This window comes from Marmota monax, unplaced genomic scaffold, assembly GCF_021218885.2.
Source record: "Marmota monax isolate L192 unplaced genomic scaffold, Marmota_monax_Labrador192_F-V1.1 WCK01_AAM20220418_F8-fsc00041, whole genome shotgun sequence".
In the NCBI taxonomy this organism is placed as follows: domain Eukaryota; kingdom Metazoa; phylum Chordata; class Mammalia; order Rodentia; family Sciuridae; genus Marmota; species Marmota monax.
Genome location: NW_026695238.1, coordinates 14,583,925 through 14,610,238, shown reverse-complemented (window position 1 = coordinate 14,610,238; position 26,314 = coordinate 14,583,925). Strand labels below are relative to the sequence as shown.

Genomic DNA, 26,314 nt, shown 5'->3' with positions numbered 1-26,314 from the left:
TGGACTGGGGAAGTACCCAGAAGCCTTCTAACTCAAGTACCAGACCCTTCCCTATCCCTCCTTCCAGATATGTGGTTCCAGGAGGAGACTCGGGGGATGGGGCAGAGAGGTGACATCCTCTGGGTGGCAGGGGAACTGGAGGGCAGGAATGATGACGTGTCTTTGGTCCTTCTGGCAGCCGGCCCAGGCCGATGGCAGAAGCACAGTGGCACCCAGACCGTCAAAGTGTCCTGTTACTGTGAAACATTCTTACCAGGGACCTATTGAAATTTTCTTTGAAGAAAATTCACTGTACCAAGATCTAAGAGCCTGCTAACCGACACCTCAGGGGACAGTGTGGTGGAAGAGGGGCCTGGGTCACCATGTTTTCACCCTAGCTCTTGACAGCCCCACGAGGCCAATAGGTACTCTCCAGTCCATATGTGGGAGCAGGCCAGCTCTGGGAGAGGGTTGCTTCATGGCCCAGCTCTGCCACTGGGTCCCAGAGGGTGGGGGATGAGTGGGAGCTCCGGATGCAGGGCAGGGGATGAGGCCAGGCAGGGCCAGCAGGACCCACTCCTCTTCCTGGCTGGGAAGGCTGATTGAGGACCCTCCTCTCCTCCAGCAGGCCCAGCCTCACTCTGTCCCCACATTCTCTGGGCACCGCCAGGGCACAGGATTGGGACTGGAGGTGCTGAGGCACCGAAGCACTTCCAGGGTGTGACTTAGGCCACTTGGGACTCTGGTCTAGGAATGGGGGGAGGGCTGTCACAGGACCCACATCCCTGTGGATACATGGGGCCCATGGCAGACAGGAAATGGTGGGGGCAGGTCTGGACACGGCCACATGGCGGGGTGACGGGTGGCTCACTGTCATGCATACTAATTACATCTCTCATCAGCCAGATGAGGCCCTGGCATCAATCTGCCATGCAGCCAGCTCTGAATCACCCCAGGACTGTCAGGGGTTATCAGAGCTGGTGGCCCCAGCTCAGCTGTGGGGGTGGATCCTGAGCAGAGTCCCTTGCCCTGGGTGCAGAGGGCCCCTGCTGCCCACTTCCCCACGGACCTCACACACCACACAGCACTGCACACTTGATTTTATTCCATGACACTGATTTGCTGAAAACCCCCATTTCCTGGGCAGGGGAGGGCAGTGGGTGGCCTGGCAGAAGCGGGCTGGCCTCTCAGGAAGGCTGGAGCCCTCTTTGCTTGAGGAAGTGCCATCCAGGCCTCAGCCTTCCATCCAGCCTTGCCCTCTCCCCTCCAGTCCATCATTTAAAAACTGAGCTGCAAAAATAAAATAAACTGAAAAAATAAAAACAAACCCCTGAGATGTTAAAAACCAAATTAAAAATTCCCTTTGGTGTCAAAAGGTCCTATTCCTAAAAGCCAGTGGGGTGGGGCTGGCTCGGGCCAGGCTCAGGGCTGGCATTCAGTCTTCCAGTGCACCATGGGACTCCTCTTCCTCTTCCTCGTCCTCCTCCAGGGCCAGGGAGCCCTCGGGGCCCGGCTGCTTCAGGATGGCACTGTACTTGAGAACTGCAGCCTCCGCCTGCAGGACCACTTCCACCAGGCTGAAGATGGTGATGACCTGTGGCGGAATCCAGTAAGCGGGGACAGAGAGGGGCCTGTGGCCAAAACCCAGCTCCACCACTGTGTGTCCAGCTGGCCATGGAGGCCCACTCCCTCAGCCTCTGAAACTCCTGTTACCCCTGTAAACAGCTGCTCAAGGCCTCAGCCACGGGGTTGAGGGACAACCAGGAGCCAGGCAGCCCTGTGAACCTCGCTGATGCGCAGTGAGTGCTCCCGAGGGTCAGGGCAGACAAGCTAGCTGGACTGGCCTTGGAGTGACAGCTGCTCTACATGAACATGGGTGTTAAGGTCCCCAGCTCCATCAGATTCTCAAAGGGGACCCCACAAGTTAAAAATTCCTGCTTCAGAGAGACAGAGAGCTGCCCAGAGGTGTCTCCAAGTAAGGGCCAGGAGGCCAACTGAGCCCTGGGTGTGGCAGGGGCCTTGGCATGGAGGCCTGAAGCCCCACCTGGAGCCTGTAGTGCTAGGGAGGGCAGGGGGAAGATGAGGGCACAGGGGACACCTAGGAGGCAGGAGAGGGCCCACTGCGACCTGCGGGGCAGAGGGAATATGATGGGGCTCTGACCTGCCGTGCTGGCTCTTGTTCAGGGTCCTTGGGTTCCCAGATGAGCGTGAGTTCGGGTTTCTTGCCCACCTTCTGGAAGTGGTAGGATCGTAGGGCCAGCGCCTGGGGGTGCACATGCCAGCACCTCAGGCCTTGGGCTCTGGGTGCCACCTCCTGACCTTTAACCCCGGAAGGCCCCGTTGCGTGGAGGTGGCCCTTTGTCCTGACCCACCTCTGACTGACTGGTCATGAGGAAGCTCCCTGCCCTGCCGCCCACCCCACTGCTGGTTTTTTGACCTGAAGCAGGGGCCACCCTGTCCCTGGCCTCTTACTTCCAGCCAGCTTCAGGGAGACCCAGCCAGTCCACCTTTGGTTGACTCAGCACCTGAGGGTGACCAAGAGCCAAGGGATGGCTGGGGGTGGATGAGGCAGGTGGGCCATGCTGCTGGCTCTGCCTGTGGACTGCGCCCCCTGCTGGCGCGGGGTCTGGTAGCACAGGCTGAGGGCGGACAACAGCAGAGCTGACCTAGGTCTGAACTTCGGTCCTGCTCAGTGAACTTCAGCACCAGCGCCCTGATTACTTCCAGCTGGACTCTGCTCATGCTCTATGTTATTAATGCTAGTCCATTCCACGCTGTATGCCAGACTCCCCCAGGCACTTAGGACGTTAGGAGATTCAACCCAGGACAGGAGCCAGGTGCTCAGCACAGAGCCAGCTAGAGCCTGGCCCCTCGGCTAGCATCAGGACAGGGACCAAGACCCCTGGGGAAGCCAAGGCACCTGTCCTTCCTGGACCATCCTCTGGCCTTTCCTTTCTATGTTTCTACAAAACCATCCCCAGGCACGCATACTCTGCCACCCTGGGCTTGTTCTCTGAGCGCCTAGGTCTCGGGGACGGGGCCCAGCCTGACCCTTGGCCTGGAGTCCCATCCCAGTTGAGCCTAGCTGAGTGTCTTGTAAAGGTCTATCAGTAGGGCTAGGGCTTGGGGTCGGAGCTCTGGACTCTGCTACCATGTGCCCCAGCTGAGGGGGACAATGGGACCCGACAGCCCATGTCCCTCCAGCGTGGATGGCGACAGCAGGAACCTGAGTTTGTGTTCTTATCTCCACATTCGTGAGTCTACCAATGGCTGCTCTAGGCCAGGGACATTCAGATGAACCCCTGCAGTGAAGCGGAAACAGGCAAGGGGAAAAGGCCAGGAGCATGGTGCTAGGTCCCCAGGGGACACCTGCCTCCCTGCTCAAGCCGGCCACACTCACATTGCAGTAGATGCGCTTCTGTACCCCGTAGCGCAGCACCAGGACGTCAAAGGCTTGGTTCAAGACGCCCATCACCATGGCTTCTGACTCCAGAGGGCCACTCTCCTGTGGGGATAGTGCTCCAGCATAGCACCCTCCCAGGGAGGGCCTACACGGTCACACCTCGAAGACTTCCAGGGAGGAGGCAGCCAAGAGTGGAGGTAGGGCAGAGGGAGGGGAAGCTGTCAGGCTGGTGGACTCACCTTGACCAGGACAGCAAAGAAGAGGCTGGCGCTGAGCTCCTGCACGCGCTTGGAGGCCATGCGGCGGTCATTGCAATGGTCAGCCTGCTTCTGCAGGGCATGGGGCTCCACTTCCAGCTGCTCCCTGTAGCCTGGGAAGAGGGTGCATGAACCATGCTGGGTGACAGACAGCATGGGGCCCTAGCCCAGGCATGAGCTGGGGCTGGCAGAGGCAGGGGCCCTGGAGCTGCCCCACTGCAGTCCCCCAGCACCTGTGCAGAGGGAGAGCATCTAGGCCCAGGATCCCCTGTACCCAGGCTGTTTGTCCCTCTGAGGCTCCATGGTCACAGAAGTGTGGCCTCCCAGCACTGGGCCCTCCTCACTCTGGGGTGGCAGCCCTTAGCCGCACAGGCCTGCCTGGGCCCCAAGCTGTACCCTCACCCAGCGCAGCGGCCAGCAGGCGGTGCACCACGACGTCAGCGAAGCGGCGGATGGGAGAGGTGAAGTGTGTGTAGAGAGGCACGTTGAGGGCGTAGTGCCGGAACTGCGCCTGGTCCTGCAGCACCCCTGAGCAGAAGTAGAGCGCCATCTGGGGGAGGGGGCGGGTCTCAGTGTTGGCTGGGCCAGGAGGGTACTGACATCAGAGTCTGGCCCCAGGCGCTTGGCACAGTAAAGTGACAGGCAGCAGGCAGGTGAGTGGAGTAAGACTATGTTGAGGCCACTTTGCATAAAGGACCCCAGGGGCTGCCACAAAGTTGGGCAGAGCTCGGGTACGCCCAGGCCCCTATCCTGCTCAGAAGCTGGCTTCCTCCCAGGCTGCCCAGACTGGCTCCACCTCTGGTGGGAATGGGGTGCTGGGAACCCTCAGGACACTGGGTGGCCTCTTCCCATCAGGGTCCTGTGGCCGCCAGGTCAACTGGGCAGGAGCTCAGCCTCCTTAGGGCCCGTGGCTGCTGAGTTCCTGCCAGGAACAATGAGAGGAGGGTGGTCCCTTCCCTGGATGTCTATGGGGCTGCCACCGAGTCAGGACAAAGCGGGAGAGGAAAGCCTGTGGCCACACTTGCCCAGGGCTGCAGACTTGTCTTCTGGAGGCAAAAGCAGAAGCTGAGGGGAGCAGAAGCGTGTCTCTGCTGGAGGATACAAGTCCAAGGTGCTGTCTCCCGGACGGGCCTGCAGGGGATTCTGCGGCTTGTGGTTGGGTCAACCTCAAGCACTCTGGTCTTCATCCCTGCCCAGTTGAGGGCCACACTTGCACCCTGGCACCCCTGTGCCCTACAATGCCCCACCCCACAGCAGCCAAGGGGGCAGTTTTCCAGCCTACTATCCTGAGCCTCCATGGGGCCAAGACAGAGATCAGAGTTCTAAAGGCAGAGATTTGATCTGGGGCACAGGAAGCACCCTGAACCTTCTTTTGGGCCCCAACACAGCCTGACTGGATCCTGGACACAGCCCCTTTGCTGCCTGGGAGCAAGTGACCAGGTTCCTTGTCTGAGACTCTAAGTCATAGCCGCCTGTGCTGGCCCCCCTGCCTGCTCCCTCCCCATTGCTCACACATACACCCTCCTGTGCACTTGGCCAATGGACAGCAGGCTCCGGTTACTCTGAGCTCAAGGGCCCTGGAATCCAGGGCACAGCTGGCGGTGACCTGCTGGGCTCCCTAACTCTGCTTCCCTTCCAGCACCTGCTGGGCTCTGGGTTATGTCCGGGGCAAGTCGCTGGGGGAGGTGAGCACGGCCTCCAATCCAAGCCATGTCTGGCCTTTGTTCTCAGTGGTGGCCCAGTTCCACAAACTGGGGTGAAGAGGACAAAGGGCCCTGGCTCCCTCCTGGCTGGTGGAGGTGTCTCTGGGTAGGGTGGGATGGGAGGGGACCACCAGCTATCTCCAGGGCAGCCCTGGTGTCCTACGACAGCAGTTTACTTAGGACCCAGCCTCCCCCACCCCCTTCATGCTTGCTGGTGCTATTCCCTCTGCCTTGTCCCCTGTCCCTGCCCTGGTTCATGGGGCTGGGAGAGTGGAATACCGCAGACCCTTCTTCACTCCCTGACATTATATCCCTGGGTGGAGGTGGCTTCTGAGGTCATTGGCAGGCAAAGCCAGGAGAATCTAGTCTTTTCCAGTGACTCTGGGAGGGGAATCTGTCATGGAGTTCCAGTTGGCTTGATCTTGGAGTGGACAGTTTCTAGAGGCTGGCCCAGGGGCTGCTGTGTCTTCTTGGCCAAGCTGAAAGTGTTGGGGGGGGGTACCATGCACAGTTCCTTTTTGCTGCCGGGGAGCCTGGTGGGGGACAGACACTTGGGACTGGGGGCAAGGGAAGGGCAGCCAGGTCCAAGTGACTCTACTCCAAGCAGAGCTATGAGGTTCAGGAAATCAGCTGCAAGTAGCTGAGGCCATCTGACTCTGGGGAACAGACTGAATCTGCTGGTGGCTGGGTCCAGAAAACTGGCCTGTGACTGCTTAGGGCAGGGCTGGGGCCCAGAGCTGTCCCCATAGCATTTGCAGCTCCTGTTGATCTGACAGACTACTGGGATGGCCTCTGTTCCCAGGATGCTTGGGCCCTGCAGGGGCTGAAGCACAGTCTGGAGGGTAGTAACAGGCTGCCAGGAGCCAGCCCACCTGTCTACCTCAAAGGCAGCCACCTGCCTGCAGACACCAGCCCAGGCCCACGGCTGACTGTGCTTCTCCTGATGAGCTCTCTACTGGTTGGGTGCTGAGACCTTTTCTCCCTCTGGAGTCCCCAGCCAGTCTCCGTCTGGAGCAGCTCCTGAGCACTGGAGCACACCATCCTGCACACACAGCACAGGCTAGTCACCTGTCCCACATGTTGCCTAGCCATCCTCCCCTCCCCCAAGGAGTGTTCCTCAGTGCCACCCTGGTCCTTGCCTGCTCCAGCAGGTGTCCAGAGCAGAGCAGGAATGCTGGTGGCTATGTATGCACATGGAGATCACCGGTCAGGACTGTGGGTGTTACTGAGAATGGGGACAGAGGCCAGGTCCCTCCTTACCTGCATGGGCCGGGAGTACATGTTGGTAAGCACCTCCTTCCGGGCCAGTGAGTACTTGTCATCTCCAAATATTTTGGTCAGACTTTTCTAGAAGCGAAGCCCAGAAACCTGTGTGAGTGTGGTTAGGCTCGGGGAGAGGTTCTAGGCCCATCACTGTCGACCATCTGATACCAACTCTGGGAGGAAGCTGGCCATGGGCCCAGACCTGCTATGCTGGGTGCGGGAGGTGTGGCCCATCACCTCTGGCCCACACGGGGCCTGAGATTAGCCTTTCCATGTTTAGGTGGCTGGCCTGACAGACTGATGCCCAGCTCTCTGACCTAAAGTACCTCTCTGCCTCCCCTAGGCTTGGGGCCTGGGTGAGAAGTCTCCCTCCTATGGGAGCAGAGCCAGAGCTTGGGTTCCTTAGCCCCCTGATGCTTAGCTCCAGGTAGGGAGCACCTGAAATCGCCTCCTATAAGGAACACTCCTTGACTTCCAATAATCCCAGGCTTCCATACTGTAAGCCTTTTGGTCCAAGACCAGTGCAGTCTGGCCCCAGGACCCTGGCCCACAGCTAATACTTGATTGGCCTTCCTTGGCCGGGTCCTGGTGAGGGACCCATGTCATCAGGGTCTCTGTGACTCAGGTCTTTTCACCAAGTCCTCCCTCCCCACTGTGGGGAAGGAGGCCATGGTGGAAGTAGAGACCGCCTGAAGGGGAAGGGGCCATGGTGGAAGTAGAGACCACCTTACCTGCCTTCTAGACCTCCCTCCTCTTTCCTCCCGGTAGGGCCTCCCGCCACCCAGTCTGCTGAGCACTCACGTTGAGGGCCCCCGCAGAGCTGGCATCCATGGACAGCCCCATCTGGTCACAGAATTCAACCAGGTCATTGAGCATCTTCATCTGCGGGGGAGGGTGCCGGCGCAGCAGGGTCTGCTCGGGGAAGGCGCGGTAGACCTTGTGGGCCACTGCCATGTTGGCCAGGAGCATGAACTCCTCCACGAGCCTGTGAGAAGGGAGGACTGGAGGGCCCTGGAGACTGGCGGCGTTCCGCCTGGCTCTCCGGCACCCTCAGGTCCGGTGTGAGAGGACCTTCCCACTACCTGGTCAATGGGATCCTCCAAGTCCTTTGTCTTTCCTCCCCTGGCTCACACCCATCTCCCTGAGTGTGGAAGCTTCCAGGAAGGTGGCTCAGATGATTCTGGTGCCAGGGCATCTGCATGGGGAAAGCCTGCTTCCTTGGAGAGGTGAGGGTCTGCTGGGGCCTTGCCCAGCTTAGGGGAGACTCTCTCTTCCCTGCCTTCCCCAGGCTTTTGTCAAAGCCCAGGTTTCTCCCACCATGGCAGGAGGGGTCAGTGAGGAAGTTCTGCAGGCCTGGCAGCGGCCGGAGGACTGGGATGAGCCCCCTTCCTGGAGGAGAGGGTAGTGTTGTGGGGTCAGCCTCATCATCTGGCCTTGTTCTTGGAAAGAAAAGCAGGGGCTCTCATGACAGAGAAGGGGCAGGGAGTGCTCCAGCAGATGGGGCCTGGGGCAGCCCAGGCCCAGGGTGGAGGCTCTGCCCACTGGCACACCTGGCCCCTCTATCAAGAGGTCCCTGGAGTAGAGTGGGAAGAACCACTGCTTAGCTGTGACTGTAAGGTCAGGCCTCACTGGCCCTTCCGCTGTAGGAGACCAGTGCATGGAATAAGCAGCTTCTGTGCTACCCCTGAGTTACAGCCACAGCTTTTCAAGTGGCCGCTTACTCCCAGCCTCTGATATGTCCTTGTGCCCTTTAGTGCCTGCCGAAACCCGCGCACTCAAGCACCTTCTCTGACCACCAAGTTTCCTGAAATGTGGTTTGAATCCTGGTTCTCCCACACTTTTGCTGTGTGACCCTGAACCAGCCACAGACCCTCCCAATCCTCTTCCTCAAACGCATATCAGGGCTGGTGCCAGCAACTGACCATAGGCTTGCGTGAAGGCAGATGGCGGAACAGGGGTGTCCACAGCTGTCCCTCAGACACAGCTGCGCTCTCCTTCTCCCACGCCTGCCACCCCAGTGGCCAACATGCCCTGTGGTCCTCTTCCCTGCCTGGCCCCTTCCCAAACTTTCCCAGAAGGCCAGGCCCAATTCCTCTCCATCCCTCCTGGGCCAGTTACTGATCCAGTACCATTAGACTCTTCTTGCTTGGTTTCTATACCTAGACTTTGACTTTGTCCACCCTGTTCCTGCTGGGAAGCATCTCCCGTAATCTACAGTCTGCTCTCAGTCAGGCCAGCACTGCCCACAGGCTTCATGTGCTCACATTCGTTCATTCATGCGCTTCTCCATTCAACGGACATTGCTATGGTGAGCCAGGCACAGTTCCACACTTTCCTCCCATGCAGTCTCAGAATCCTATGGGCACCCAGTCTGTTCCTTGGATGAAGAGGAGACACCTGCAACCTCAGGGCTGACCCTGGGCTGCATTTCATGAGCAAGGCCGGTAGGTGGCAGCATGGCCCTATAGCAGGGCTGTGGTAAGACTGCTGGCGGGCAGGCAGGGACAAGGAGCAGGGCTGTGCTGGGTGGCCCATGCCGCACACCACAGGTCAAAGATCCCCTCTGGGCAGAGTCAGCCTCTTGCTTCCAGTTCCTGCTTCATCTCTCTCAGTCTCAAGTAAGGACAAGGATAAGAATAGGAGGGAAGGGACAGGGAACAGAGTGGGCTCCTGCCAGGGGCCCCAGACAGTGACAACAGACTCCAGCGGATCTGCTTCTCCAGTGAATCCACTACTTTTCCTCCCTGGACCCCAGCACAGTTCCACAAGTCACCTGCGGCCTGTATAGAAACAAGTGTACGTGGCCTGGGTGTGGCAGCACATGATTGTAATCCCAGCTATTTAGGAGGCCAAGGAAAGAGGATCCCAAGTTTGAGGCCGGCCTCTGCAACTCAATGAGACCCTGACTCAGAATAAAAGACTAGGAGTAGAGCACCCCTGGGTTCAATCCTCGGTACCACAGAGGGAGGGAGGGAGGGGGAAAGGGAGAGGGAGAGGGGGAGAGAGGACAGAAAAGAAACAAGAACATACTGACTAACCCTGACAATAATCTGGTAAAAACTCTGGATGCAGAGGTTGACCTTGGACAGGTCCCTTGGTGTCTCTGGCCTCCATTTCCTTTGGAGTCCCACCTTTCCTCCCTGTCGTCCTCCCTGTGGCTGGGAATCAAGACAGCAGCCTGTGGACTCTCTTCAAGACAGACTGATGATGTCAAGCATTAGGCTCAAACACCACTGTCACCAGCAGGGAGCTGGCACAGCAGTAAGTCCAAATTCCCTGGGTGTCGATAAGGCTCATTAGTGTTCTAGGGAAGCTGCAAGGACCATTTCCCCAAAGCCTGTCCTTAAGATCCTCCTCATGCCTGAAGGTGGGGAGAGGAGGAGTGGAGAGAACAGGTGAGCCTGTGCATACGGGCAGGCAGGGGACGGGAAGGTGGTCGGTCTTAGCAGAGCCAGGGATTTAAGAATCCTGGTTCTCCCACACTTATGCTGTGTGACCCTGAACTGGGCAAAGCCCCCAGCAGCCAGAGGTCTTCTGAGTTCAAGATTCCCTGTGAAAAATGGGGTCAGGCACCTCAGGATGCAGAAGTGGTCTGGGAAGCACAAGAGGGGTAGGCATCCCTGCTCTCATCTGGGGTTAGCAAAGACACCCTTCCCTGGGGTCAACAGTCCATCCCCAGTCAATTCAAACAGTGGCCAGCAGGGGGCATCCACCATCTTCCTTCCTAGGACCTGGGACGTGGCAGGAGAAGCTTAGAACCCAGTAACTCTCAGGCAGGAAAGAGCCTCAGAGTTTAGAAACTACAGCCCTGTGGTGCAAGGTCCAGAGGTTGAGCCCTGAGGGGCTCCCAATCACTGTTTCTTCCTGAGCCAAAGCTGGTTCTGAGAGCGAGGTGGGCAAACGGGCTCTGAAGAAGCACAGGGTGGCTGAGGGGCCTCCGACAGCAGAACCCTCTCATCCGATCTGATCAGGCTCCTGGGGTGCAGTGCTGCAGGCACAAACCAGCAGCCGAGACTCAAACCAGGCCCCAAGAACATGCTGCAGGGACGCGGCCCTGCACACTGTCCTGCCTAGACCTTACCCCCTGCTCTGGGCACCTGTCCTCAGTTATAAGCCACCTCCTCCCCCAGTGACAGCATGGCACAGGCATGAGATCATCAGCCTGCTGGGGAGGGGGAGCTGGAACTCAGCAACTGCCTGACAACTGCTCTACATAGGGGCTCAGGAATGGCTGTCAGCCAGGACCACCTTCCAGAACAGCAAGCCAAGCCCTCAGAGATGGGGCCTCGGTCCCAGGCCTGGCATCTGCTGAACATCTGGAGCCCGCCACCACTGGGGCCCCACGACTCTGGAGGTCTGCGGCAGTGCTGTGCTGTGACAGGCAGCTGCCGGCCAGGAAGGCCAGGGACGCCAGTTTGCAAACTCCTCAGCCCTCACTCTGGGCATCCCCTACCTGTGCCCTGGGCCTGCAGGGCCTGGAATGGAAGGAAAGGGGTAAGCGGGAGGGAGCAGGTGTAAGGCTTCTCATCCCAGGAAGCAGCTAAGCAAGGCCCTCATCCCTGATGGCAGACAGTGCATAAGGGACGCACCCCTCCACACAGCGAAGGCGGCTCCCGTCTAGAACGGCGTCTCCCAAGTGTACAGTGACAAAAGTATAAGCGCAAATGAATACGAAATGCTGGGGGTTTGCTTTGTTTGTTTGTTTACCTTTACTAAGGCCACTCCTTTGCCTTTAAGAAGTGAATGTGCTCGTATGATAACGTTAGAAGAGGGAGACATCATGTCTCAAAGGAGGACATTTGGGCAGTGTCTAACAGGGGTCAGAGAGCAGCTAGTTGAGATGTGAACTAAAACATCTGCCCCTTCTGAGGAAGACAGCCATCTCAACCAGGCAGGGGTAAAAAGGACAAGTGCATGGCCCTAAATAAATATCACTTTATCACTACACATATTATGATGTGACAGTCTGGGTGCCACAACTCTGGGATTTGGGTTAGATTTCTAGAAGACTCTCCTGCTCTCCCACTACCATGCTGCCACCACCCTTGTTCTAGGTGGCCACCTTCTCCCAACTAGCCTCCCCGCTCCTAGTCATGCCCTGCTCGTGTTCCCTCTTCACACCAAGCCTGGTCACATTCCTGTCCTAGCTAAGCCCCCAGCAGCTCCCACTGTCCCTGCTGTAGTTCCTCCTCTTGGGAAAAGCATGTTGTAGGCCCCGATGGCTTCTACGTTCTTGACTGCCCCTTCTCCTCGTCCTCTACCTGTCTCCAGCTGTTCCGAATTCTTATGCCCTTTTTGTTTTTGTCCTTTTGCCCTGTCGTTTCCAAAGCCTGGAACCCTAGGCCACACTCCCCCATCGCTTTTTCTTGGGTATCACTCACTGGGAGGGCAGTGCTCCCTGGATATTCCCTTTGTCCTCATCATGGCACCTGGCTTTCGTGACTGCGATAACCTCTTGGTCATGGGCCACATGCTGTATGCTCCAAGGATGGAGCACTCCAGGCTGCAGCTCAGGAGTCAGGAGCGCTGGGTCCCTGTCACCACTGCCTTCCTACCTGGGCATGCAGCTCTCCCTACAAAACACTCGCCCCAGCTATGCTGATACCAGTGCCCTGCCTGAGTCAACTTCCAAAGCTGGCCAGGAGGAGGCCACACTGTCTCCTGCTCTTGCTTCCCCACTTCCTGAACAAGATGGTGGCATGTTATTTAAACAGCCAGAGTTGGTAGGCCTGACCCTGCAGTTATTTCTTTGCTTTCTTAACTTCTGAGTGGCAGCCTCACTCTGCCCTGGGTACCACCTGGCCGCCCCCCACATTATATGCTCCTGTTGCCCTGGGAACTTAATGTACCAACAGAAAAACGATCGGTTTCAAATGCACTACTCCCTAAGCAGTAGTTTTCATGCCTCCAGGGCCCACTGCCTCAGTGGAACTGTGACCCCAGAATTCATCCACTAGAAAGTGCGACAATGAGCAAAACACTGATTCCAAGAGGTGACAGAGGAAGGAAATGTTTTACATGAAGGATGAAACAACAAAGGAATGGGGGTGGGGTGGGGTGGGGGAGCACTAGGCCAGTTTAGGAAATAAGGAATGGAGGCCAAATTGTGCCTGGGTGGAGACCTGACCCTGGCCTCTGGTCCTCCTTTGGGGGCCAAGGAGGCTGCTGAACAAAGGGGGCCATTTCAAAGAACGATGCAGGGGTGGAGGCTGAGGGCCCGATGCTGAAGCAGAATCAGGCAGCAGGAAGTGGGCCAGGGCCAAGAGCTGGCGCTACACAAGGGGCACCCTGGGCCCAGGCAGCTAGAGGAGAGCACAGAGGCAGTGGCCCTGACCAGAGGGACGCAAGGTGAGCTGTAGCAGGCTGTTTTCAGGCAAATGTGGAGAGGCTGAGGAAGGGCAGGGAAGGTCACTGGAGCTGCCAAGAAGGAAGCCTCCAAGATGGTGAAGCTGGGGAGCGGTTCAGGAAACAAAGGCAGGTGGCAGAAGCAGGAGCAAGGCTCTCAAGAGCAAGCCGAAGGTGCCCTCAGGGCAGAGGGCTGCGGGTGAGAGCCTTCAGGAGCCCCCCAGCACCTGGGTGAGGCCACCAGGAGGAGAGAGGAGCCGATCCCAGTGTCTCCCTTCAGTGTGAGGAGGCCCTCCAGGGTTTGGGTGTGCTAAGCAAGGCCGTGTACAGCACCCACACCTCTCTGCTCCTACCACAGTCCCTACAGGAGGGTTGTCCCATGTCAGCTGTTTCCATATAGCACCCTGAAGGGCTTTTTACTGATACCAGTGCTTCAGTGGCCAGGAGAGGAAGGGCCTTGCCCAGGGCCACAGTCAGTCAGGAGCAGAATGGGTAACCTGGTGTGTGTTTGGAACTGTCAGATTTATACCCATTAGGCCAACTATCATGGCCTCGGGTCAGGGCCATCTCCTTGGGCAGATGTGGGGTACAGGTAGGCATGGTTCAGACTCAGGACAGCTGTCTCTCAGCTGGCTCTTTTCCTCTCCTGGAGCTCAGTGGCTTGAGACAAGCAGAGGGAGGCTGGCACTCACTCCTGGGTCTGTCCCCAGGTGTAGGCACAGAAGCAGTTCCCACCTTCCTGACTCAGCCTGCTCCAGTCTTGCCCTCAGACCTCAGATACTCTGCACTTGGCCTCTCAAGAATGTCCATTTTACCGGCTGAAGCAGATGAGGAGCACCCTTGCCCCTTCCATTCGTGGAATAGACAGCGTAGATTTGGAAGTGACCTGGAGCTAACCCAGGCCAGGACTGAGTGGCATGGCTATTGCCCAAATCAGAAAATATATCCATTTTCAAAGACCAAAACCAAGAGTGAGACAGGAGTTGCCTCTTCTGCCCTCAGCCACCAGGGCACTTGTCACTCTGTGGGAGTCTCACGCTAATGGAATTAGGCCACTCACAGAGATTGTTCAATTAGCTTTTGGTGAAAACTGCTAACTTGGAGACTTGATAGGAATCGCTCCCAGCCAGTTTCAATTCATTTCTTCTGAAGACCACATTTTCCCCACTTGGGTGCATCCTCGCTGTGGGCTTGGGAGCCCTCAGGCTCCTCCACGGCTGTGAAAGCAGCTGCTGGGCCTCTCACAGGCTGTGCACCCGAGCATAGCCCCTTCTCCAGGGCTGGGAGCCTGCAGGGGCAGAGGCAGTGGCCACCTCACAGCAGACCCACCGCTCTCCTAGTGGCCCCAAATTGAGTTTATGTGGCGGAAAACTACAAGGGAGTGGGGTGTGATGGGAAGGCAGTGGTCTGATCAGCATGGAATTGAGGGCTGCTGGGGATGGGAAACTTTAAAAGATCTTTGCTGCTGTTCCCTCCCAGGCCAGGCCAGGGTGGAGCTGGTGGCCTGGGGTCTGGAAAGTGGAGGCCTAGAGAGGGAGCTGCAGGCAGTGTGGCTGGGGGCTGGAGGGAGGGCACCTCAGGAGGGAAGGCCACAGGCAGACTGCCATGGGAGCCCATTACAGCTGGGCCATGCACCCTGCTGCAAGCCTCTGGGCAGAGTGACCCACGTCACAGCTCGGGCCTCTCACTGACCTCTCTCTTCTTGGGCTTGCTGCAACCTGCTGAACGTTTTGGACATTCCCGTGAAACCACAGGGAAATGAATGGGGCCTAGTTCCCAGGCATGGAAAAGCCCAGAGGAGCAGGCCTCTGGAGCCAGACACAACAGGCCCCGTGGGTGAGGCCAGAGCCAGGTTTCCTCTTTGGTGAGGCGTAGCCCACTCCAGGGCCTTTCTATAGGTCCAGCAGGCGGGGCCTGCTGCAACAAGGCACGTTTCAACCACTTGTTTTTCTAGCTCAAAAGGAAGTCTCCGGAGGTTAGGCATCCAAGTAAGGGTCTAGGGTCTTGCCAAAGGGAGGCCCAGTGGCTGTGGTAGGGAGGGGGAGAGGGCTTGCCCCAGCAGTTGACAGTGCAGGAAGTTCTTTGTCAGCATAAAGCTAGCCACTAAGCAGTGCTCTTCCCAAGGCTCGGCTCTGCTCATGGAGGCACGGGGCAGGCCTGCATACGGGCAGCAGCCCTGGCCCCTAAGCAGAACCAGGTGGCAGTGTGTGCTGTGCGGCCTTACAGAGGGGGAATTAGGGTTTGTTGGCTCCTTTATGGTGTTGACACATATGCCTTTCTCCAGTCCGGCTGCTGCCCAACTGGAACTGGAACCGCTGTCCAGAGGAGGTGTGGCTAAGGCACACAGAAGCCAGCCACCTTGGGGGAGCTAGGGAGCCACTGCAGTGCCCCCAACAGCTTGACAGCCCCGCTGAGACTCCCAGCCAGGGAGTCTTTCATGTCCCAACAGTGGGAGCTGGCTCTGTAGCCCTGGACCAAGCACAGAGCTTGGACCAGTATACTGGCTTCAGAAGGGGGTGACTTGGAGTTTTTTTTTCAGTGCTGGGGATGGAACCCAGGGCCTCGTGTATGCTGGGCAAATGCTCCATTATTGAGCCATACCCCCAGCTCTGACTCTGATTTTAAAACTAGCCTTTGGGCACTAAGACATTCAAGGGAGAGGGGTGTTCTGCGATGCTATGCTTTTAAAGTGAGACTTGCTTTGCTCACCTCTGAAAAGGCCTTTTGCCTCAAGGATGCCAGGGAATGGGCCCTTCAGCAGGGCTTTTGTCACAAAGTCACTAATGGTCGCAAGGAAACCAGAATGCAGCTGGGCTCTTGGTGTGTGTTCTCACCTACTCCTCACAAACCCCTTCATAGGAGAGGACTGCCGTTCTAATGTGCAGAAGGAAACTGAGAGGCCATAGAAGGTGACCACGTAGCTCTTCTACCAGAGATGGTGGGGCCCAGATCTGGAGCACCTCCTAGCGGTGGCCTCCCTGGGCTTTGGGGAGCCCAAGTGGCTGTGCTGGGTGGGAGGAAGCATGGAGACCCTGATCTAGAATGGCATACAAAATCCCAGTTCCCACCCTGAGGCCGAGGAGCTGCTACCTACCTAAGGCACACCAAGCCTCACTCTGCCCATTCCAGAAAACCCTTTTCTCCTAGGACCCTTGCCTCCACTTGCATGGGCTGGAGGTGGAGCACAGCGGCAGGTCTGTGAGATGCCTGTGCTCCCACAGGGTGGCTCTGGTCAATCCAAGGGGAAGGGATCTTCTGAAGAGCATGAAGCCACTGTCTGGGGCACACACGGTCAGGCTAGAGAGGCTAAGGGGAGGGGAGCTGTCTGAATGGGCCTCCCACGGTAGCAAGGCCAGAGAGGTGCTCAGGCCGGGGGAGGCCCTGCTGAGGGTGCAGCGAGCCACCCACAGGACCCACAGGCTGTTACCACCAGGACAGCCTGCTTCCGCTTCCAGTGATGCTTACTGCACCTGCACAGCCTGTCTGTCTGCTGTCCCAGGCCACGGGGGTGCCAAGAATAGGTGGGAGGAGCAGGTAGGAGGCACTCTGGCAGGTGGACATAGGGCTATTTGAGCTGTCAGGGTACCTAGGGATCTGCCCAGGGCACTGTTCACAGGGTTCCAGGCTCTGAAAGGCAGAGGGCTGAGTGGATTATTTTCACCTCAACCTCCCATATAGAAGGCTGTGTCTGAGTGAGCTACACTCTGCCATGTGGGTAGGGCACAGATGGCTTCCTTGACACAGTATAGCTCCTGAAACCTGGGAAACCATCAGCCCTTCCTCCTCTCCATAGGCCTGGGGCAGAGCTGAGGCTTGTTCTGGAACCAGAGGTCAGAAGTACCTCTAGGTGTCCCTGGGCAAGCCTGATGCCATGTGCAGTGCCAAACTCAGCCAAATCATCTCACAACAAGTCAGAATTCTCATCGTTCATGTGAGCAGAGGGAGACAGAGCTGGAGAGACTCCCTGAGCCCATGGACCACAAACCCTGTCATCTAAGGACATTAGATGATCTAAGGACATCTAAGGACATTAGATGATCCTGTGTCGCTTGCTATAAGCCCCCTGAAGATGAGAAGGAGGCAGCAAGGATTTTTACTAGCCCTTACCAAGGGTTCTGCTGAAGGTGGGGACTCATTTCAGGGCCTTCCTGAGGCCACACTGGTACCCTATGGATGGGCACTTATGGTGGTCTGTCACATCACTACCATCTTCCTCCTGACTAGTAAGGAACTTCCTCTCCTCAATAAGGGCTGTAGAGCTGAAGGTCACCAACTGTGATCTGGTTCTTCATCTGCCTAGAAATGTTTGGATAGACAGAACCTGTCCCCAAAACTGTTCCCTGCCTGTGTCTGAGGCTGGCCACTCGGGGCAGGCCTGGTTGGGTTGGGTCACTGTCACTCTGGAAGCCTTATCTTCAGACACTTGCTTTGCCTCTGATGCTCTCTTGCTGCATAATGGGGTAAACAGGGCAGAAATAGGACTCAGCCCTTTGCCACGAGCTCCCTGTACGAAGCTGCTTCTTCCCTCCATCTTCAGGGCCCCGGCCCTGTGGAGCCTGACAGCGGCCCCAGAACAAGCACAGGTGCTGCGCATTTGCTTCTACTCAAACTTGGGGTCCCCCTGCTTCAGCCTCCCAGTAGCTGGGGTTACAGGCATGTACCACTGTGTCCAGCATTCACCGTCTCACTTGTGAGGCCACTTCTCCTCTGCAGACCAGGCCTTGGGGCAAGGAGGATGGGGGACCCTACCTCTGGACTCAAGAGTCTAGGAACACAAGTGGGTACTGATGAAATGTTTAGGAATCAGATTTGCTTGGTGCTGCACAGAAAATGGTGAGTGTGAAACAAGGCCTGTTTTGGGGGGTGGAAGCAGAACCCCAGGAATAGAGAACAGGCTGGCACAGTTAGGGTTCCTGGAGCTTCTCTTCAGCTCAGCCCTGCGGAAAGATGGGCACATGAACTTGGCAGACAAAACCTGGATGCCTTCTGCTGGCCTAAGGGGACCCACTGATTTTGCCCTGATCAAATTCTTACTTGCCTGTAGATGGTTATTGCTTAAATCTAACATGGAGGTGCAGTGACTGGGACTCATTTTTCAGGATCTGATGAATGAATACTCTTGCCCAAGGGCAGCTGCCTCACTATAAACCCGAAACCCAGAAGACTGAGAAAAGCCTCTCCTCTGGTGGTTTCCACCGCGCTCACACTTGTCTTATCACCCACTGGGATGCGGTCTGTTGAGTCTGGCAGAGCTCTTCATTAGTTATGTGACTTTAAAAATATTGACACATGGTTTTATGAACTAGATTCAGAGTGGTTTAAATGGATATGTTCTCATCCAGAGTGTTCTGGGCTTCCCTGACATCATCTATCTGCCCCAGACACACACAAGCAGCGCCAACGGCCCAGCGGCATCCGCCCTGTCCTCTCCTGCGCATGCAGGACGGCACCCTGCCACCTTCTCGGAGCACTTGCCTGCCCTTGGTTGGGATGGGGCTTGCAGGGCTCCACACTGGTGCTCCAGCTCAGAGAAGTGCTGCACTACCTTTCCTTCGTGGGTTGGGCATGTCACTGGGAGCCTGCTCCCTGCATTCCCTGTCACCTGCCTCATGAATGTTGGTTTATATGACTGTCTTCCTCAGTGTCTGTCTGGGTCTTCTCAAACCCATGCTCTGCACAGTGCTTGACAGTCTCAGGTGTCCAACAGTTTGCCGGAGCTGTGCAGCGGGCACATCTGTGACCCCAGACACTCAGGAGATGAGACAGAGGATGGCAAGTTTGAGGGCAGCCTCTGCAATTTAGCAAGATTCTGTCTCAAAATAAAAAAAATGAAAAGGATTGGGTTCTATCTCCAGTATCAGGAGGAAAAAAAAAAGAAGCAAGTTTGTTGAACAAACAAAGGACTGAGGTTTACATCAGGGCTAGAAAACACCTGGTGACTGGTCCTCCAATCCACAAGGACATGAGTAGGAGTTCCTGGGCCTTTCCTTGCACTCTGGGGAGTTTCCCAGGGGTTGCTTTCTAGGTTTGGAAGCGGGAAAGGACTCGTATGGCTTGTAACACAATTCTGAATTTTCCTGAAGATTCTCCTGACTAGGGGCCAGTTTTACTGGTGCTCAGACCAGCACTGGCCTCAGAGTCCCCGTGGAAACCTAGCCCAGCTTCAACTGGAAGGAGGTACCAGGAGGGCAGGGTTCTTCACTTGGATGGTGGCTTGACTTTATCAGAGTTGGGCAGGCAGCAGATTTTAACAAGCTTTCTGGTCTGGTTAGAATCCCCAGGGTGAGGAAGGGAGTGGCCAGACACATGCTACCTGAGTTATCTCAGCGAGGTACTTAGCCTCTCCCATCCTCCTCCCAGCAAAGATTATAGGAGGTCAACTGTATAAAGGTCTTAGCTCAGGGTCCAGCGTGTTGTTAAGTATCATGCAAATATTAATTATTAATACGAGAGGTTGGCTATCCCATGTTTGAAATTCTTGGGATTAGAAGTGCTTCAGGTTTTGGAATATCTGCATAGGCTTTACTGGTTAAGAATACATGATTCAAAAATCTGATAAGCTCCTCCAAAATCCAAAATCTGAAGCTCAAAAAACTTCTAAATTCTGGATTTCCAGATTAGGGCTGCTCAACTTGTATTATGAAAATTCTCTATATTCAATTATGGTGACAAGAGCCTGCTATTATTGAAAATAGAAGAATGTTAGGAACAGGAAATATGAGGGGAAAAGCCCATTCTGTCCCCTCCCAGGAGGCGTCCCTGGGATCTGCTGAGCACCTCCAATGCTCTTGATATTATGCTGGGTGCTGGAAGAGCTACCCTTGATCTTGGGCACAGACCCTCCTAAGTAACTCCACACCCCCAAGGCCTGGTGCTCACAGCTGGGCTGGAGGGGTGCTCCAGGCACCTTCTGGACAGTGATGAAAGGACAACTGGCCCTGACTGTTAAGGGCAGAGGCAAAGACAGACAGACAGGGGCTCTGTAAAGTCCAGTGAAAGCCAGTGACATTTAGTGTAGAAACAAATGGCACTGCAGAGTGCAGCAGACCCCATAGAAAACACTTTATGTGACAAAATAAACTTTTTTTTTTTTTTTGGTACTAGGGATTAAACTCAGGGGCAGTTAACCACCAAGCAGCATTTCCCAGCCCTTTTTCTTTTTTTATTTTGAGATCTTGCTAAGTTGCTGAGGGCCTCACTTAGTTGCTGAAGGCTGGCTTTCAACAAGCAATCCTCCTGCCTTAGCCTCCCAAGCCACTGGGATTTTAGCATGCTACATCCTAAAATAAACATGTTAAACAATCCTAAGTTATTAAAAAAAAAAAAAAAGGAGATGGCTCAAACATCAGCATGTTTGTATAAGGACTACAGCTGTCCCACAGGGAGCTAGATACCCATGACAAGGCAGGGAACAAGTGAGGGCACCCATGAGGGGGACCGTGGAAGGGTGGGCACCATGCCTCTGCTCAGAGCTTTGTTCCAGAATCAGCTCTAGGCAGGCATCGGGTCTAGGGTGGTGAGAGCAGAGTCGCCAACCCGAAAAGAGTCCTGACCCTGCTGACCTGCGCTCATCACAATCCACCCTCATGTGTGGTGCCGACTCTCCTCTGGCCATCCCTTGTTTCCCTCAGTTTTTACCTTGGACTCTGGCCCTGTGGTGCCTGGCGTAGGGTCACATGGGGGCCACCTGGGGTGGGGGGCTTCGAGTCAGTGGAGTGATATGGGTTCTGTATCTCAGACAGGCCTTGCCAGCCTGTGATTTAAGAATCACTGCCTAAGTGGGCCACTTCTTCCCATTTCACTCAGCTGGGGCTCTGAGTCACTTTGTGGGATCCCTTCCCAGGCCACCACTGGAGAAGCACCCTCAGAACAGACAGTCAATGCCTTGGGTTGCTCTTCAGTACAGGAGGCTGCTGTTAAGTGATTTATAGCCATCAATAGCCTTTGTCTGTCATCAAGTACAGCAGTTCCTTCAGGCCCCAAAGGCTTTTTGTCCAAACATCAAGAAAAGCCACAATGCCCCAGAAAGCCAGGGAGTGGCAGTGCGGATAGATCAGAAACACTTCCCTACAGAGAGCACAGCCAAGAGCAGAGTGAGCCAAGCACGTTCTGGTCACCTGCAGGCAGCTACAGGAAGTGACAGTCACAGGCACCTTTCTTCAGACTCAGACCCAACCTGTAATCCTGTGGCTTGCTTCTCGTCGGGGGCTAACCTCCTTCAGAGTGTCTAAGGCCTTTGTGGCCTGGGCCTGGGCTCTAGGTACCAAGGGAGGGTGCTTAGGCAGTGGCATTCTCTACCTGCAGCATCCGAATGGGCCTAGTTTGGAGCAGCACACAGATGGAGGGGGCTGTGGCACATTCCCCACTGTGCACCTAACAGGGGACTGACCCAAATATCACAGTCTCTTCTAGAACTCCTGGAAGTCTTGGAAAGGAGCAAGCCTCCTTGATTAAAAACTGTTTTGTTGAGCCTTAGGCTCAAGGAGGAAGCTCAGGGGACTGCAGAACAGTCTCCCTCAGGGATGTAGACTGTGGATAGACAAATACCCAGAGAAGCCCAGAAAGAGACATGGGTCATGCCAAGAAACTATGAGAAAGGCACAGATACGGCAGGTACGGAGAGACAAGAGCGCTGGTTCTCACCCTGTCACTGAAAGAGCATGTCACCGTGGGCTGTGACGCATCTGGAAAGGAAACCATGAAAGGGCTCCAAGCCCCTATGGACAGCTGCAGCCCCAGAGGCTCCCCAGAAAGGGATCAACTGCTGTCCATCCCAGATAGATGAGAAAAGGGAATGGCAGAATCATGCGAAGGCAATTTAGCTTGAGAAAGGAAAAAAAGTATTTCACTTCAGGCAGCCCTGTGTTAAATCAACCAGAACACATCTACTCTCTTAGAAGGTCTTTGAGAGTTTTAAAGTACTTAGTTTTGAGGGTTTTTTGGTGTCCTAGAATTTTCTGTCTTGCAGAGAAATCTCTTGGGTCATCCTTGGGTAGTTATTTGGGTTGCAAAAGGAAGTGTATAAGAATTAGGGAACATTCTCAGGCTCAGGAGCTCTTCCTAGCCCCACGGCTTCGAGGCCTGCAGGGCCTGTGAGGTTTGGCTCTCTAGACTCTCTGGGCTCTTCATTCCTTTGTCTGAGTCTCAATGCAGAAAGTAGCTGCACTCAATTCATAACCCTCAAACAGGGACAGCTGGGACAATCCAGGGTTTACCCAAACATGGGTCTCCCAACAGCCAGGGCAGCCTGACCAGGAGGAAAGCCCTTGATGGCCACTCCCACCTTCTGGCCCCAGACAACAGGAGACAAATGGTGGAAGAGGCTAGGAAGACCTGGACCTGGTAGGTAGCTCATCCAGGAGACCTGCAGGCACAGCTCTTTAGGGTTGCAGGCAAATGTGGAGGGCTCCTCTTAGCTTGAGGATGCTTGCTGCCTGAGTTTGCTTCCATGGCAATGGACATTGGAGAGGTGAGATGTGGCAGATGACAGGGCGTATAAGGAGATTAGGTGGAGGGGGTTACTGGAAAAAGGAACAGATGCTAAATAAACCTATGAGACAATTTAGCAATTCCTATCTTGAACATCCATGATACAAGTGGCATTTTTGCAACCTTCAAGGTTATATATTCAGGGTTTTATCAAGGAATATGGGAACCTGGTCATTGATTCTGAAGTCATACTGCCTTAGTCACCATCTTAGAGCAAGGTCCCAACCAACAAAATCGATGACTCCAAGAACCCACACCAGTGGCTGGTGGCCAGGAATCAGCACACGCTGATCAACTGTAGCTCCCACCATTCTACCCTGGACACAGGAACCCCAGATTTGACCTCTTCTCTAGTGATGTACTTCCTGAATCTAAGTCTCTGGCAAATGACTCTCTCTCACTTTCTTTTTTTGATGGATTCTGGGGATGGAAGCCGGTGCCACTTTACCCCTGAGCATACCCCTAGCCCTTCATATTTGGAAAATTTTTTTTGAGACAAGGTCTTGCTAAGTAGCTAAGGCTGGCTTCCTGTGTTGCTGAGATTATAGGCCTGTACCATGATGCCAGGCTATGAATTGCTTTAGAAAAATCTAAATCTCATCCAGAGCCACAGCTACAAGGAATCTGTGAAGTGTACCTTTCTAATTTCTTGCCTAGGTACGTTAAGCAGGAGCTGGAACACACTGTTTAGTAAATCAGTGCCGGGGCAAACAGAGAGGTTAGGTCAGCAGTCAAGACCACAGATTTAGCTTAGGCCTGGCAATGTAAACATTTGCTCCTCTTAAAATTTTTTACCAAAAAGTATTTTTATTTGTAGAAATAAAAATACTGGGTAAAGACTTTTTTCACAAGAGGTATAAAAATCAGAACAGTATTATACTGGCACAAGAACAGTTTGTAGATCAGTGAAAGGGAACCGAGTACAGAGCCAGACCCAAGCTTATATGTACTTTTACTGAACTTTTGATAAAGCCGACATTGTGAAGCGGTGGGAAAGTTTTTTCAGTGAATGAAAAGACAAGACCTCCCTCACAAGGTTATGAGTAGCTTATAATATTTTTTTTCCTTATTCTTAGAATAAAGTCTTGTTTTAATCCCAGATTATATGTCCAAGCTATAAATTAGAAACAAGAATAACAAGATTGCAGAATTGGCATCTAGCTCACCCCCGCCCCTTCATTTTATAGAAGAAACGTAGGTTCAGATATGAAGAGACTTCTCTGTGATCATGCAGCACACAAAATTCTGGAGCCCAGGGTTCAATGATGAGCAATGACATTTAGAGTGCAAACTTTCCTTGTAAGATCAGAAATAAGTCTAAACATTTCCTTCCAAGTGAGTTTTCCCTTAGGCAAGAAGTAAATGAATAGCTGAAAATCTTTGAATTCTAGAAAGGCAGAATGAACAGAGAAGATTGGTGGGAATTTTAATTGTCCAGAAGCATGCCACCCAAAATCAACTCCTGAAAACCCTACCATACATACACACTCTCCTGCTCACACATCCTCCACACACTTTATCATCATTTTCATAATAAAAATCAATTCCCTTAATGACACAAAACACAGCCCTAGTTTTCATATTCACTCTTCCCCATGTAACAACTCTACCCTTGGTCAGCAATTCCTTTTCTTTTTCTTTTTTAATATTTATTTTTTAGTTTTCGGCGGACACAACATCTTTGTTTGTATGTGGTGCTGAAGATCGAACCTGGGCCGCACGCATGCCAGGCGAGCGTAGCACTTGAGCCACATCCCCAGCCCAGCAATTCCTTTTCTTTGAAATAAAATTTCAGATTCTATTTGCTTAGTTGATGGCCCATAAATCATCACGGCCACATTTCAAACTTAAAAATACTCTCAAGCCAGGCACGGTGGAGCATGCCTGTAATCCCAGCGACTTGGGAGGCTGAGGCAGGAGGAGTGCAAGTACAAGGCCAGCCTCAGCAATTTAGCAAGGCCCTAAGTGACTTAGTGAGACCTCGTCTCAAAAAACCAAACCAACAAACAAAACAAAAACAACAAACAAAAAACAGGACTGGGGTTGTAGCTCAGTGGTAGGGTGCTCGCCTTGCATGTGGAAGTGGGTACTGGGTTCGATCCTCAGCACCACATAAGAATAAAAAAAAAAAAAGGTATTATGTCCATCTACAACTAAAAGAAAAAAAAAGAATATTAAAAAAAAATAACAAAATAATAAAAAACAAAAAACTGGGGCTGTAGCTCAGTGGTAAAGCACTGCTGGGTTCACTCTCCAGGGCCAAAAAAGAAAACAGCTGCACAGGCCATACTCTATACAACCGACAGTGCAGCGGGAGTGTTTACATCAGCATCACCACAAACACATAAGGAATGTGCTGGGCTTTAAGATGGCTATGATGTCACCAGGCAATAAGAATTTTTCAGTTTCATTATAATCTTAAGGGATCATGGTCTGTCACCGAATAAAACATTAAACACGTACCAAAAAGCAGTGTGTGACTACAGTATTATGAATCACATGCATAGGAGTAAAACTAATGAAAAATGAGCAAGACCCAGAGAAGGAAAATCACATATTATTGAGGAAAACTAGAGAAGACCTAAAAGAAGAGGACAGATTGTGTGTGTGCAGTAGAAGACCTAACACCATAGGAGTGTCAGATTTTGTCACGTTGATCTACAGATTCAAACAATCTCAATATAAACCCTAGTAAGTTGTGTGTGTGCATAGTAACTGACAATCCCAACTCTAAAATTCACAGGGGAGTGGAAAGGGCCGGTAATAGGCTACTTCTTTACAGAAGAACAAGAAGGTGGAAATCTAGCTCTACTGGGTAAAGACTTTTTTCACAAGAGGTATAAAAATCAGAATAGTATTATACTGGCACAAGAACAGACATGTAGATCAGTGAAAGGGAACAGAGTACAGAACCATACCCAAGCTTATATGCACTTTTACTGCACTTTTGATAAAGCTGACATTGTGAAGTGGTGGGAAAGTTTTTTTCAGTGAATAATGCTGGCTTAGTTCAATATCGGTACGTAAAAAAGGAAACTTATACTATATTCAAAAATCAATTCTAAACCGGGCGCAATGGTATATACCCACAATTCCAGCAACTTGGGAGGCTGAGGCAGGAGGATTGTAAGTTCAAGGGCAGCCTCAGCAACTTAGTGAGACCCTATCTCAAAAAAAAAAAAAAACAAAAACAAACAAACAAACAAAAAAGGACTTGAGATGTGACTCAGTGGAAAAAATGGAAAAACACCTTTGGGTTCAATTCCTAGCGCACACACGCGCGCGCGCGCGCACACACACACACACACACACAAAAAAAATCTGAATAGATTTTTCTATATGAAAATGCCTTGGAATTTTGATATAGACAAATATTTATTAAATGGATACAAAAAGCACTCAAGCATAAATATAAATATTGATACACAAAATTCCATTAAAATTACGCACTGGTGCTCATCATAGAAGGGAAAAGGCAAAGTAATCAACAGAGTAGAAGATAAGAGCAACATGAGTATCTTAGACTAGATACCACGTCCAGATTAGAGACAACTATAAATCAAGAAGCAAACCAGAAAACCCAGCAGAAAAATAGGTAAGAGATTTGAAAAGGCACTTTACCAAAGGGCCAATGAACAGCTGAATGCTCATACACTGAGGGTAAGTGGCCCAGTGAATTTTGACACCCAAGATATCTTGATTGCTCCCACCAGGAGTGGGGTGAAGGGAGTGACAGGTATGAGAGCCTCAGCCACCCCTCTGTGCAGCAGAAACGGGGCCATGGGAGAGATGCACCCTTCTCCGAGCACCAGGGACCCCAGGGAAATAGAAGTAAGGGAGTCACACTAATGCCAAACTCCACCTGCAGTGAGGCG

At 53.7% G+C, this 26,314-nt stretch overlaps 1 protein-coding gene across 7 annotated transcripts in view; it reads right to left on the bottom strand.

Moving 5' to 3' along the window:
• Positions 1–1,067: 1,067 nt before the first annotated feature.
• Positions 1,068–26,314, bottom strand: part of Dis3l2 (DIS3 like 3'-5' exoribonuclease 2) — a 335,522-nt gene continuing 310,275 nt past the window's right edge. For all 7 annotated transcript variants that reach the window (XM_046439665.2, XM_046439664.2, XM_046439663.2 and 4 more), the window contains 7 exons: positions 7,407–7,590; positions 6,603–6,689; positions 4,042–4,189; positions 3,622–3,752; positions 3,380–3,484; positions 2,141–2,242; positions 1,068–1,573 (listed from right to left, as the gene is read on the bottom strand). In XM_046439665.2, coding sequence (XP_046295621.1) covers positions 1,415–1,573; positions 2,141–2,242; positions 3,380–3,484; positions 3,622–3,752; positions 4,042–4,189; positions 6,603–6,689; positions 7,407–7,590 — 916 coding nt within the window. In that variant the 3' untranslated portion in view covers positions 1,068–1,414. The remainder of the gene's footprint in view (positions 1,574–2,140; positions 2,243–3,379; positions 3,485–3,621; positions 3,753–4,041; positions 4,190–6,602; positions 6,690–7,406; positions 7,591–26,314) is intronic.